Genomic DNA, 13,910 nt, shown 5'->3' with positions numbered 1-13,910 from the left:
GCATTCCCTAAAGTGTTATTACTTTGAAGCCACACTCATGGCTCCATAAAAGGATACTTCTTTAACTAGGATCAAATAGATTAGGATTAAATTTCATGTTTTAAAGGACAGTTTATATATGTAGAGGAGCCTACAAACTCCTTGCCAGGTAGAATAGACTACAGTACTAATCTATCTTGTTATTTTTGAACATTTTTTAAAACATACTGGTTAGTGTTATTACCAGCCACTGTATAGACTTCCACCAGTCCCATTATATTTCTTTTACTTAGTCTTCCATGACAATAAGAATAAAATATGCAACCCTTTCGGAAGGACAAATTTCTGCTCATCTCCGTGTCAGCTCTATCTCTCAAGGGTAGCATAAACTAAGAATACTTTGCTAAGACATCCTTCCTTATTAATTTATTAAAACTAAAGAGCCTCTTGAACACTAGGAAAATATGCAGAGAGACACTGATACACAAAGATCAATAGCAACAACTGGCTATTGGTTGTAAACAGTGGTTTAAGGCTTATTTGTTTTCTTTCTTGCAAAAGTAACTAAAATCTTTGTTTGGGGTATTAAATACTGTTTTCTGGGTAAGAATATTTAGAAAATTGAATAAATCACATGTGGGTAACACCAGAGAAATTTTAATGCATATACCCTGCCTAGCAGTTTGAGCATTTTAGAAAAAGCAGGGGTAGGGCTTACTAGAGATAGTACACTTTCACAGAGAACATCTCGTTAGAAAATTACTGGAAATATACCCATAAAAGAGGAAAACATTCACTTTATTCTCCTAACAAAGAGGCAGGTATGAGTGGCCAACATCTGACTTGTTGCCAGGCAGCCCAGAATGATCTCTGATCAGTTCTATAGTATTGTAATGATTTAACCAGTTAGTCAATTATTAAAACCTAAGACAAAAATTCTTTGCGTAATTAACATCTACCTGTTTTCTTAGGATGCCCAACATTTAAAAATGAAGCTGAAGGAACAGAAGATGACTTACAAGTAAGTAGTTTGCCTTGAAAGGAATTTCTGAATGTAAGGATAGGGAGGAAATCACTAACCTTAAGAAACAAACAACTTATATAAATTTCTAAGAAAATTTCTTGACACTGTATTTGTTTTTTTTTTTAAATTTAATTTAATTTAATTTTGTGTGTATGTTCCAGAATTCATTGTTTATGCACCTCACCCAGTGCTCCATGCAATATGTGCCCTCCTTAATACCCACCACCAGACTCACCCAACCCCCGCCCCCCCAACACTGTATTTGTTAACAAACACAGAGAAACAGAAGCAGTAGGATGTGTGGGCATGATATAGGTATGCATGTGTTATAGAGAGTTTGTTTTTGTTTGGTTTCCTTGGATTGGTTTGTTGTTGGTGGTGGTTCGTTTTTTTGGTTTGTTTTTTTTTAAAGGAATGGGCTCAGTCATTGTGGGGACTGACAAGTCAGAAATGCACAGGTAGGTAGGCAGGCATGTATGGCAGTTTTGACACACTTTGATGTCTCAGTTTTGAGTTGGAAGGCAGTCTCATGGCAGACTTCCTCTTTGGGGGGCCTAAGCCTTTTTTTTTTTTTTTTTTTTAAAGTCTTTTCAGAGTGAGACCTGTCTGCTTTATGGAGGGTAATCTCCTTTACTTAAAATATACTGATTTAAACGTTAGTCACATCTGAAAATGCCTCCACAACGTTTGGACTGGTGTTTGACTGAACAGCTTGGCACTATAGCCTAGCCAAGTTGACAGATAAAATTAACCATCAAATATAGGCAAGGTACTTGTATAAAGAATTCACAAAAAAGGAATTGCATATTGTTAGTAAGCGTATATGAACAGTGGTAAGCAGCAGGTAGTGTAAATTAACATTTTTTAGTTATCAAAGGAAGAAAGGTTTAAAAATTGACAACACCCCCCCGCCCCAGGGTGTCTGGGTGACTCAGATGGTTAAGTGTCCAACTCTTGATTTCAGCTCAGGTCATGATCTCTGGGTCCTGGGATCCTTGATGCCTTGCATTGGGCTTCATGCTCAGCATGGAGTCTTCTTGTTCCTCTCGTTCATCATCTGCTTCTTCCTGTTCTCTTTCTCTCTTTCAAATAAATAAAATCTTCAGAAAATAAAAAAATAAATAAAAAATTGACACTGCCCCAGACTGTGTCTCTCTGTGAGATTGACAGATTTATGCTGTGCTAGAGAAAATGTAGATAGGTAGGTAGATTCTTTCTAGAAAGCAGTTTGATAATATGTATTAAAAAGCCTTAAAAACAGAAACCTGAATACCTGTTGATCTAGTGAACCAATTTCCAGTAATTTATACTAAGGAATAGAGATGCAGAAAGTATTTGTTTTTTCTTGGACAAAGGTTTTTTTATACACAGATTTTTAGGTACGAGTATTTAAAGCATTAATAATAGGGGCACCTGGGTGGCTCAGTTGTTAAGCATCTCCCTTCTGCTCAGGTCATGATCATGGGGTCCTGAGATTGAGGACCTGCATTAGGTCCTGGGATTGAGGACCTGCATTAGGCTTCCTGCTCAATGCAGGGCCCATTTCTCCCTCTCCCACTCCTCCTGCTCTTGCTCGTGTTCCTCTCTTGCTGTGTCTTCCTCTGTCAAATAAATTAAAGTCTTAAAATAATAATGATAATAATTTTTTGAAAATAAAGTATTAATAATAAAAATAAGCTATTTGGGAAAACTTGAATGATTGAATTTTAGACAAAGCTCAGACAAATGCAAGATTAAAAACTCACAGGTTAGTGTATTCTTACTCTTAAACTAATCAAAGGAACTAAAGAAATCTAATGAGCAGAATAGGAGATAATTGTGGTCAAATCTAAAATGAATTGCTACTGGGTGCTACACCAAAATATTAATGATGATTTTGCTGGGCTTGTGGAATTGTAATTTTTTCTGTGCTTCCCAAGTTTGCATAATTTGAGTATATGATTTTAAATGCCAAAAGAAAAACAGTTTTTGTAACATTTTTAACATATGCAATGCTAAAATGTAAGACTTCTTCGTCAAAGAACATTTTAAAATTCTTCCATCATGCTAAAATTAACTAATAATATAATTACTAAAATCTTCTCTTGTTGGTTATAACCCAGACACACATTTTCAAACCTGTGTTTTGTGATACACAAAAACAAGAGTAAAGTTCTTGAGCAGCAAGTAGACCAATAACACTTTTTCCACGTGTGATTATTCATTGGGAATCATATTTTAAAAGGTTTGCAGAACAACGCTAAATTGTCTGTACTCAGAATTACACAGTAAGAAGGGATAAAGGGAGAAGAGGAGCAAAGTCTGTTTCTATTTTCTCCGCAGCTGTCATCTAGCCTTATGTTCTGATAGAGAGCTACAGCTGGAATTATTTTATTGTTTTACCCAGCATCCTTTTGCCTCTACACATTAAATTGCTCTAGTAGTCTTAGAAAAAGAAAAAGCTACACAATCTCTTAGCAACCATAGGAGAATAATTATTATACCAGCCTCTGAGAGTGAAACAGATTTCCATTGTACATTAAATATTGGCATCGGTTACTATATAGATAATACAGATGAGCCTATGCCAGCACAGTCCTAAGAGCATTGAATGTGGGTGTATAGGACTGCTATAGATAATTTGTTTAAAGCCAGAGAGCATGCAAATGTATGTACAGTCTTTATGTATATCATGTGTTAAATTTTCTGCTCTTGTGAAAGATTTTTGGCTTTTCCTAACACCTAACTTTAGAATATGTCCATGTTCCCATAGTAATTGTTACTTTTAAGGGTTTGTAATTCCGTTAAAAACATTCAAATTTGACTAAGCTGAATACTTTTTTACTCAAAAAACTTACGTTTTTACCAAAACTTAAAGTTTTGGTTTTTATTAATTTTAATTATGGAAATAGTGCAGATATGTTCTTGGAAAATAACAAAGTATTTTTCTTATTTGACAAATAAGATTGGCAAAGGTCGGTAAGTGGTAAAGCCCAGTGTGAACAGAGATGTGAGGAAATGGTCTCTCTGACATGTACTATTGAGGGGTTTTTTCGAATGGTACATAAGCTTACTAGAAGGTAGCTTGGTAATATAATGAAAATATATGTATATTCTTTATTCAGTGATTGTATTTATGGGAATGAATCCTAAGGAAATAATATTAGCACTGCACCAGGTTGTGTGTATAAGGATGTGCATTGCAACATATATAATAGAAAGTTGGAAGGAATCTAAAGGTTCACAATTAGAGTATTGCTTATAGAACAGATGACACAAACAAATACTGAACTTTTTTGCAACCATTTCAAAACACAAGGTACATCTTTATAAACTGATGTGGTGAAAGGTCCATGATATATTTTGAAGTGAGAAAAAGCACCACATGGATAGACTGTAGTATAAATGAAACCATATTCCTGGGGCGCCTGAGTGGCTCAGTGGGTTAAAGCCTCTGCCTTCGGCTCAGGTCATGATCCCAGGGTCCTGGGATCCAGCCCCACGTCGTCGGGCTCTCTGCTCACAGCAGGGAGCCCGCTTCCCCCTCTCTCTCTGCCTGCCTCTCTGCCTACTTGTGATCTCTCTCTCTCTGTCAAATAAATAAATAAAATCTTTAAAAAACAGACACAATCAAAAAAACCATATTCTTTGTAGGATGTGAACTAATACACATGCATTAAGAAGTCTGGAAAGCTCTTTGTCAAGTTATAGTAGGTGTTATTCCATGGGGTTGGGATAATGAGCAGAATTTTTCTGTGTAATTTGAACTTTTACATTTATTAGAATTATTTCTTTTGTGGGTGAAAATTTTTTTGTTAAAGACTTTTTTTTTCTACATTTTAGTTCCTGTTACACCAGATTTACTCTCAAGAGTCTATATTACTATAATGTGATCTGATTTGTGTGGATGGTTGCATGTTAAAGGTTATTTACATGGTACTATACAATAGGCATAATTATAAGCCCTAGGGATAAAATGTGGGCAAAGTCTCGCATTACTGGCTCTTGGCAGAAATATAAATAAAAGAACACTTAGAATATAGGGTGATAGATAAAAGTGTTTTTGAGGAGCTTTAGAGGAGGGAATGATTAAATTGGGGAGTGGATCACCAAAGACTTTTTAAAGAGTTTATAGCTGACATTGTCAAGAGTTTTTCTTGTGGATAAATTGAAGATAGTCATTGTGGGCAGTGGAAATGACATGTATGAAGAATCAGAAGTGTGAAGTGTAGAATGGTAAGAAACAAGCACATCAGTATTTCTGAAACCAAAAGATTTGAGGATGAATTAGTATTAGGAGACATGGTAAAATAACAAACCTATCCATTCATTTGTTAGTTCTTTTGTTCATTCTCAGAGTTTCTTGTTTCCAGAAAGAAAATACTATGTAACTTTTAGTAAGAAATTAAATAGAAATTAATTATTGTAAAAATTAAATAGCAGATAGGTACATATAAGTGCAAGTTATGATAATGCCTGGGCTTGGTGAGAATATGGATATGTGAATTGTTAGAACCACCTTTGAAACGAATTTTTATTAAGTAAACTGGGTCATACATAGGTATATCCTGTAATCCACCATTTTTATTCCTGGATATTTACCAGAAAAACCTCATGTGCATAAATACCATAAAGTCTGTAAAAGACTGTTCTTAAACAAAACAAAACAAAAAAATGATTAACTGGGGGAAGAGGGCCCATTTCTGTGGATTTGTGTAAATTATATTTCTTATGAAGGTGTTCTTCAGGCAATACTGATTTTCTTCCCTTCCACTCTCCAGTATGTTCAGGATTCCCCAAAAGAGCTTTGATAATTGGAAATCTTAGAAGGGCTCTGAGCAGAAAGACAAATAGATTTGCATGAATAGCCTTCCCCAAGGCTGGAAACAAGGAGCTCAGTTCAAGGCCTGCTGATATAACATATGCAAAAAAAAGATAATGAGAGAAAGTGGATTTGAAAGATACTCAGAAGGTGAACTTGTTTAGAAAATAGTTTCTTTTAATCGACAGAAAGATATTTTGCATGAATGCAGATGGGTTTGGGGCAAAGGTTAAAGAATGTCTTAGTTCATTGTTTCACATACAGAGTAGGGGGAAAATGTATTTAAACCAAAAAGCATATGACTAATTCCCTAGTTAAATTACTTGAGTGTTTTAATCGTATATATATATATATATATATATATACACACACACACACACACACACACACACATATGTGTATATATATATATATACATATATATATATATACATATATATATGATATTGTAATTCTGTATCACAAACAATTGTGATATTGTTTGTGGCCAGCATAAAAGTAAAGCTCTAGAAAAATTGGAAAATTACTCAATCAAACCATCAAGGATAAGTGTTAACATTCCTTTTATATCCTTTCTTTTATTTTTTTATGGTCATGATAATACTATAAATAAAATTTTATATACTGACTTCTAAAAACGAAGTGTTTCCCCGTATAGTGGATATTAGTCATAAGCCTAATTTCAAATGACTGCTCAATATTCCATTAAGTGGGGATACCATAATTTATGTAATGATTTCCATATTTTGGGATATTAGGGTTATTTCTTCATTTTTACTTTTACTATTAAAAGTAATTCTGAAAAAAATACTTTTGCCTAAAGCTTCGTCCATTTAGTACCTTTTTTCTTTGCAAGGTTCAAGAATTTGTCAAAATGTTTGAATATTTTAAAAACTTTTATACATTCTACTTTTCACAAATGGTTGTTCCAGATTTTACTCATGTATAATTAGCAGTAAATAAGAATGGCATTTTTACTTATTACTGCTTTTTTTTAAAACTCTTCCAATATACATCAAAATTTATAACTTGCTGAAGGAAGTATAATTAAGTAGTAGGAAAATACTCTTCTAGTTTGTGATTCTGTAAAAATGTTAGTTTGTTTCTCACAGTTCAGGGATAATTGGCCTTATTGTAGATTGTAGACTCTGTAATAGATGGGGGTGGGGAGTTGATTGTTCTTACCATATAAGACACCTGAAGAATGTTTTCCTTATTTTACTAGCTGAGACCCATTTAGGTGTAGTTATAAATTCAGTGATTTACTATAGTAATTATCGTATACAGTAACTATAGTTATTAGGTTAATTCTAGCTGTTTTGGTAAACATTTTTAAGTAGAACTAAATTATTTTTTACCCAAATAATAAACACATTTTTATTTATTTAATAATGAAATAATCAACATTCTTGATAGTTCACTTTAAAAAAGAAATGCTTGTTCTTGGGGCACCTGGCTGGCTCAGTGAGTTAAAGCCTCTGCCTTTGGCTCAGGTCATGATCCCGGGGTCCTGGGATGGAGCCCCACATTGGGCTCTCTGCTCAGCAGGGAGCCTGCTTCCCTTCCTCTCTGCCTGCCTCTCTGCCTACCTGTGATCTCTGTCTGTCAAATAAATAAATAAAATCTTAAAAAATAAATGTGTTCTTAATCAAAATGAAATGTGTTTTTGCATCATGTACAGAATATAAATAGAATAAACCCAAGTCAGTAGAGTAAAATTACTTGTATTATATAACAAGTTTATGTTTGTTCAGATACAAATTTTTCAGTAGGCTTATCTTAAATCTTAAAATACTTTTCAATTAGATTGGAATTCAGTAAAAACAACCTGGTCCAAATAGTTGTCCCCATTATAAGGATAATTACTTTGTAGTTACTGCTGGTATTAGTACTACTTCTGCCACCACTACTGCTGCTACTAGAGCAATTCATGCTTGTTTACAAATTTTAATATTTTGAGTATTCCAATTAACCCCAAAGTTATTGGTGCAAATATATCCAGTTTATAATAAAACCATAATTTAGAGAAGTGAATTGCTTAAATTTTATACCTGAGTTGGATGAGACAAGTTTTTAACATGGGCCCTTTCTCTAAACCTCCTCCCAGTACCCCATGTTTTCTTCTATTCAGTCTGCTTATGATTTTTGATAGTTACTTGAATTATTTTATTTTAAAAACTGTCTAGAATGTTTTAATACCTCTCTTGAAACTTTTAACTCTTTCCAATTTTCATCTTGCATTTTGAAAGAATGTTTATTGGTTACTAGTATTTAACTAACTTATTTCTAGTAATTAATTTAGCATTAACTATCATAACTCACTGGAACAATTGTAATGGAAATTAGCTAAAAAGAACAATTAACTGGGTTTGACATTTAGTTTTAAGTGATATTACATTCTCAAATGTATTTTTATTTATTATTTTTTAACAATTTAATTTATTTATTTGACAGAAAGAGAGAAAGCAAGAGAGGGAATACAAGCAGGGAGTGGGAGAGGGAGAAGCAGGCTCACTGCCAAGTAGGGACCCTAACTCCGGGCTGGATCCCAGGACCCTGGGATCACAAACTGAGCCAAAGACAGACACTTAATGACTGAGCCACTCAGGCACCCTCAAATATTTTTTTTAAAGTTCAATTGCTTTTAGTTTTCAGGGCATTTTCACATATATTATCATCTCACTAAATCCTTAAGAAAATCCATGTGATAAAATAGCATAGGTATTAAAAGTATTTGATAATTGAAGAAACCAATTCCACAGAAATTAAATGTCACAAGACTACTTTGTTCCAGGGCAAGGACTAGAACTTGCATTTATAAACTAAAATATGGTAGCTATTTTATTAATCTTATTACTTAGTTTTAGAGCACCAAATTTTTAAATGTTTGGTTTGTTTTTTTTTTTTTTAAGTTCATAAAGGTTTGCACCTTTAAGATTTTTAGCCCTGTAGTGATTACTCCAAAGTATTGTTTTAAGTTAAGGCAGTGAAAGTATTTCTGTCATTTTTATTTGGCTTTCACAATCTTTTCAAATAATTACACAGTAACAGGAAAAGTAATGGCAAATAATTACTGCATTTCTTTAAACAAATTATTTATGAAATTTCAAAAACATGTCATTAGGGCCTGTCATTGAGCCTATCCCCTACCTAAGTCTCATGTGCCTGAGTTGAATCAGCATGTTCAGGCTAATTAATTCTTTCATTCATTCAGTAAGATCATGGACTGTGGTTTTCTTTTGATCCCCTGTATCATATAGCACAGCACAGTCCTTGGTACATGCTTTTTAAACTTACAAGACAACACTTATATTGATATGTTTCTTCTCTGTAATAATTTCTTCATTTTCTATGTATGTATGCCACTTCTCATTTAAATTTAAAGCCTCATTTTAATTAGATTATCTCTCGGGTGGCATGGTTAGGCTTTTGATTCTTCCTAAGTTGTGTTCTAGAAGGAAGCCCATTTTGCTCATAAAATTGATTTATTATTAATATTATTGTTATTTTATTTTGACCTGGCTCCCTAATCATAATTATTTGAGTTTGGGGAATTGCCATTTATAGTGATGGTAGTGGTACTTAATGATTTGCTAAATACTTGCTAGACTAAAACTCTCTTACTTTGTTTTTGTTTATATTCTGGCAACTAATGAATTTGGGGGATTATTCCCATTAGGCAACTGAAGAGGACACTTCCAGTTCTCTAGTGAAAGATCATCTTTTCCAGCAAGAGACAGTTGTTACCAGTGAGCCTTATAGAAGCTCAAGACCTTCTGCCTTTGAAGATCTGAATGCCAGAAGAGTTTACTTGCAAAGCCAAGCCAATCAGGTGAGAAGATTAAATATTTTTCAGTGTGTTATTCCATATGTATAGAAAATGGATATGTTGGAGAAGAACATTAAGACTGTCTGCCTTTGTCAGACAAAATAACAGAAGTCTAGGAGAATGTGATTAAATTAAACCATAAATTTGACTTTACATTTTTTTATTACAAAGGTGAAAAGGGAAAGTATGTTATGGTTTCATTATCTGGGAGGAAAAGCCATTTTATTTTAGCCTCTTAGGAACCAAAAGTTTCCCTAACTTTACATGAAGCTTCTCAGATTAGAGATATTATGAAAAATATCCTGAGCAAACATACCTGTTTTGGCAACTAGACTGATAAATTTCATTGAGTTCTTTCTTGTAGCTTACCTCAGATACTAGTAATGTACTCCTAAATCAACTTAGTGAAAGTGTTTCCTTTGGGTACTCAGTATACAATCTTCTAATTGTTCCAGTTGGTCTAAAAATGAGACCTTAATAGTAGGCTGTAATCCTGTTTTTATGTCACTCACAAATGTTATCAAATCTGTTAGACCATTCATGACCCCATTTCTCTTAGTGATAGAAACAAATGCTTTCATTGTTAAATACGCATTTTAACTGTTTCAATATGAAGTCATGTGGTTTAAACCATACCCATATATGTCTACAAAATCAGAAGCCAGTCAAAGTGCTTTTTTAAAAAACATTTTAGGGGCACCTTTAGGTTAAGCCTCTGCTCAGGTCATGATCTCAGGGTTCTAGGATTGAGCCCACTGTTGGGCTTTCTCCTCAGCGGGGAGCATGCTTCTTCCTCTCTCTCTGCCTGCCTCTCTGCCTATTTGTGATCTCTGTCAAATAAGTAAATAAAATCTTAAAAAAAAATTAAAAATGTTTTAAAATACTCTTCTTGATAGATGTTATTTATAAGATGTATTAGTGTCTGTTGGGATTATGGCTATGACTAAAGCCCACCTGATTCTCATTTCATGATTCTCATTTTAACCTGAGGATCTCAAACATCTTAGGGAAGAAATTTGCTTTGCATTTGCTCTTCTTCTATCTGGAACATTTTTCTCCTAGATTTTCATGCAATTTACCCCTCACTTGAGGTCACCTTTTCTATGAACCCTTCCCTGGGTACTCTAAATAAAATAACTTTTCTATCACTACTATATCTTTATTCTGCTTTATTTTTCTTCATAACATTTATCACTTCCTAACTTTAGTGTATTTAATTTTTCTATTTGTACTTTTAGTTTGTTCCCTGATATCTTCAGAAACCTAGAAGTTTCTGAATAAAGTGAGCCTCTAGTTAACATTTATTGAATGAGAGAATGGGTAAATGCTAACAGCATCAGCTTAGAAGCAAATGATGTTTTGATTCGGTTTATTCCTAGTCTTATTCAGTGCTGGGAACTTGATTAATTTAGGATCACTTGGTGACTTTACTTCATTATATTATAATTTTTTAATTTTACACACAATGTATTTGTTTCAGAGGTACAGGGTGTGTGGTTCATCCATCTTATATAATACCCAGTGCTTAGTACAACACCCTCCCCAGTATCCATCACCCAGTTACCCCATCCCTCCATCCCCTCTCCCCATCCAGCAACCCTTAATTTGTTTCCTATAAGTCTCTTATAGTTTGTCTCCCTCTCTGGTTTTGTCTTGTTTCATTTTTTCCTCTCTTCCCCTATGATCCTCTGCCTTGTTTCTTAAATTCCTATCAGAAAGATTTTAAGATAATTGTCTTTCTCCTGACTTATTTCACTTAGCATAATACCCTCTAGTTCCATCCTTGTCCTTGCAAATGGCAAGATTTCATATTTTTGTTGGGTGCATAATGTTTCATTGTATATATTTACCCAACGGGGGTGGGGGGAGGGCAGTGCAGTGTGTGACTTTATTTTAATGACTAGTGGCATTCCTCAGAATTCATTTTGAGAATAAATACAGCTAGGACTTTTGAGATGCTAGGCGTTAAGTAGCTTCTCTCTTTCCCCATTCCCACTCTTTTCCCTCTATCTTTTTTTTTTTTTTTTAAGATTTTATTTATTTATTTGAAACAGAGAGAGAGAGAGATGACAAGTATGCAGAGAGGCAGGCATAGAGAGAGGAGAAAGCAGGCTCCCCGCTGAGCAGAGAGCCCGATGTGGGCCTCGATCCCAGGACCCTGAGATCATGACCTGAGCTGAAGGCAGAGGCTTAACCCACTGAGCCACCCAGGCTCCCTCTTTCCCTCTATCTTATTCATACAAACTCAGCATGACCCTTTATTCTGTTTCACTTTACATATCCGTTTCATTCTTTTTTTTCTGGGGTCTAGGTTCTTTGTTTCCTCATTGATTAGTAGTGCATTATGACTATTAGAATGTCAGGCTTAGCTCTTCAGTCAACATGACATTCTATCCTGGATCCCTATAGTCCCAAACCAATTCCATATTCTTATAAGAAGGAAGCCGATTGGTTCAGCTCAGGGAAGGTTTACTTATATATGCTACATAGCTCTCCATTCCAAGGTTACAGGATGGGCCAGTTAGGCAAAGAAGAGATAAAATGTTGCACACTATCCAACATTGCCACTTTGGGGCAGAGCTCCTGTTCTAGGCTATCTTTTAAGTATATGGCTTGCCTTTGTGTCAAGTGCCAGATCCTGGTTTAATCATAATTATGGCTGATTGGCAAGAGAGTGACAAGGCTAATCATGGCAACCTTTGAGCAAAGAGATGTTTCTTTTTGCCTTGTGTAAATTTAATCTGTATGTTTTACATTTCCTGCCTAAACTTGTTACTTTGCTGTTTTTCATAAGGTCTTGTTTGCTTAATAGAACAAGCTAGGCACTGGGAGAAAAATTGTTCCCTGGATGGAAATTTCTCCACCAGTGGGTAAGATCTTGGACTTCAGACAAAGGCAGATCTAGTTTTAAATCCTGTCCTTTTAATTTACTTCAGATTACAAAACTAATACTCTCCGTCTTACTGTTTCCTCATATGTAAATATCAATGATAATAAAACTTACTCCCATAGTGTTATTTTAGGGATTAAGGAAGATAATTCATTCATGCAGACATTGATATGTTTTTGAAATATATACATGCGATAAATGCTAGAGCACCTACTATGTGCCAGGCCCTATTCTAAGCCCTGACAGTAGCTGTGAACAAGAAAAATAAGATCCCTAGCCTCATGAAGGTTATAAATGCTAGTAAGGGAGATAGACAATAAATAAGTTAAAGCAATAATATTTCAGATAGTAACAGTGTTATGAAACAAAGTAATGGGAAATAGAATAGTAGGAATATAGAGGGGGACTTACATAGAGCTATAAGGTGATAGGGCAAGTCCTCTGGGGAGCTATTTATATGAAGATATGAGTAATATCAAAACAAAACATAATAGTCATGTGAAAATCCAGGGGAGAGGGACAGGATATCCGAGCAGCAGCTTGTTATGTCAGAGAAACAGTCTGATAGACCTGCAGTTTAGTGAGTAAAGGTGGTAATATACTGCAAGTTATAGTTAGAGAATTTAGTAGAGTTTGGATAGAGTAGGCTATTGGGAGGAATAGGAATTTTGTTCTAGTTTCAATGAGAAGCAATTGGAAGGTTTTTAATCTCCAATTAAGGTCCCAGTTGCATTTTTAAAGCATTATTATGGCTTCTGTGTGGAGAATGGACAGTTAGGATGTGGTCATGAGTGGAATTAAGACCAATTTTGAAGGTACTGTTTTCATCCAGGTGAAAGATTTTGGTGATTTGGACTAGATAGAAATGATGAGAAATGGTTAGATAAGGAGTAAATTCTGGAAGGAAGAGCCAAAAGAGTCTGGATAATAGAGCCCAGGATGCCTTCTAAGTTTGAGGTCTAAGCAAGAAAATGAGTAACGATGCCATTATCTGAGATGGGCAAGACTAAGACAGTTACCTCTGTCACCACCAATATAGGACCACTCCCACTTCCCACTCCTATTAGCACAGAGTGAAAGACTTACCTAATATCCAGAGGTTGTATGTTAGGACATATGGGCTCTTCTGTTCTGAATGATGTATATCATCATTAAATAAACTCGTGATTATTTCATGGTGAAAAAGATGAATCTCTAATCTTTCTTGTGATCAGATAGTTTTTAATTGTTTACTTAACTGAAGTTCCACTTTCCCCACTGTCCTCAGAATTTATAGCTCCTTTCATTTTCATGTTGGCCATTTTTCAAACACATTGGTATTGTCATCTATTGCAAGGCTTTTTTTTTCCTCCTTTTCAGAAGATGAGACTCTTTTTTCTTTGATAGT

General features: G+C 34.6%; 1 protein-coding gene across 1 annotated transcript in view; it reads left to right on the top strand.

Moving 5' to 3' along the window:
- SPRED1 (sprouty related EVH1 domain containing 1) overlaps positions 1–13,910 on the top strand; it is a 108,841-nt gene that overhangs the window by 79,794 nt on the left and 15,137 nt on the right. The window contains exons 4-5 of the mRNA XM_032856882.1: positions 951–1,000; positions 9,484–9,636. Of these exons, the coding sequence (XP_032712773.1) occupies positions 951–1,000; positions 9,484–9,636 (203 nt within the window). The remainder of the gene's footprint in view (positions 1–950; positions 1,001–9,483; positions 9,637–13,910) is intronic.

Source organism: Lontra canadensis, unplaced genomic scaffold, assembly GCF_010015895.1.
Source record: "Lontra canadensis isolate GAN:19392208 unplaced genomic scaffold, GSC_riverotter_1.0 scaffold12, whole genome shotgun sequence".
In the NCBI taxonomy this organism is placed as follows: Eukaryota; Metazoa; Chordata; class Mammalia; order Carnivora; family Mustelidae; genus Lontra; species Lontra canadensis.
The sequence above is the reverse complement of the archived record's forward strand: the minus strand, read 5'-3'. Positions and strand labels throughout refer to the sequence as shown.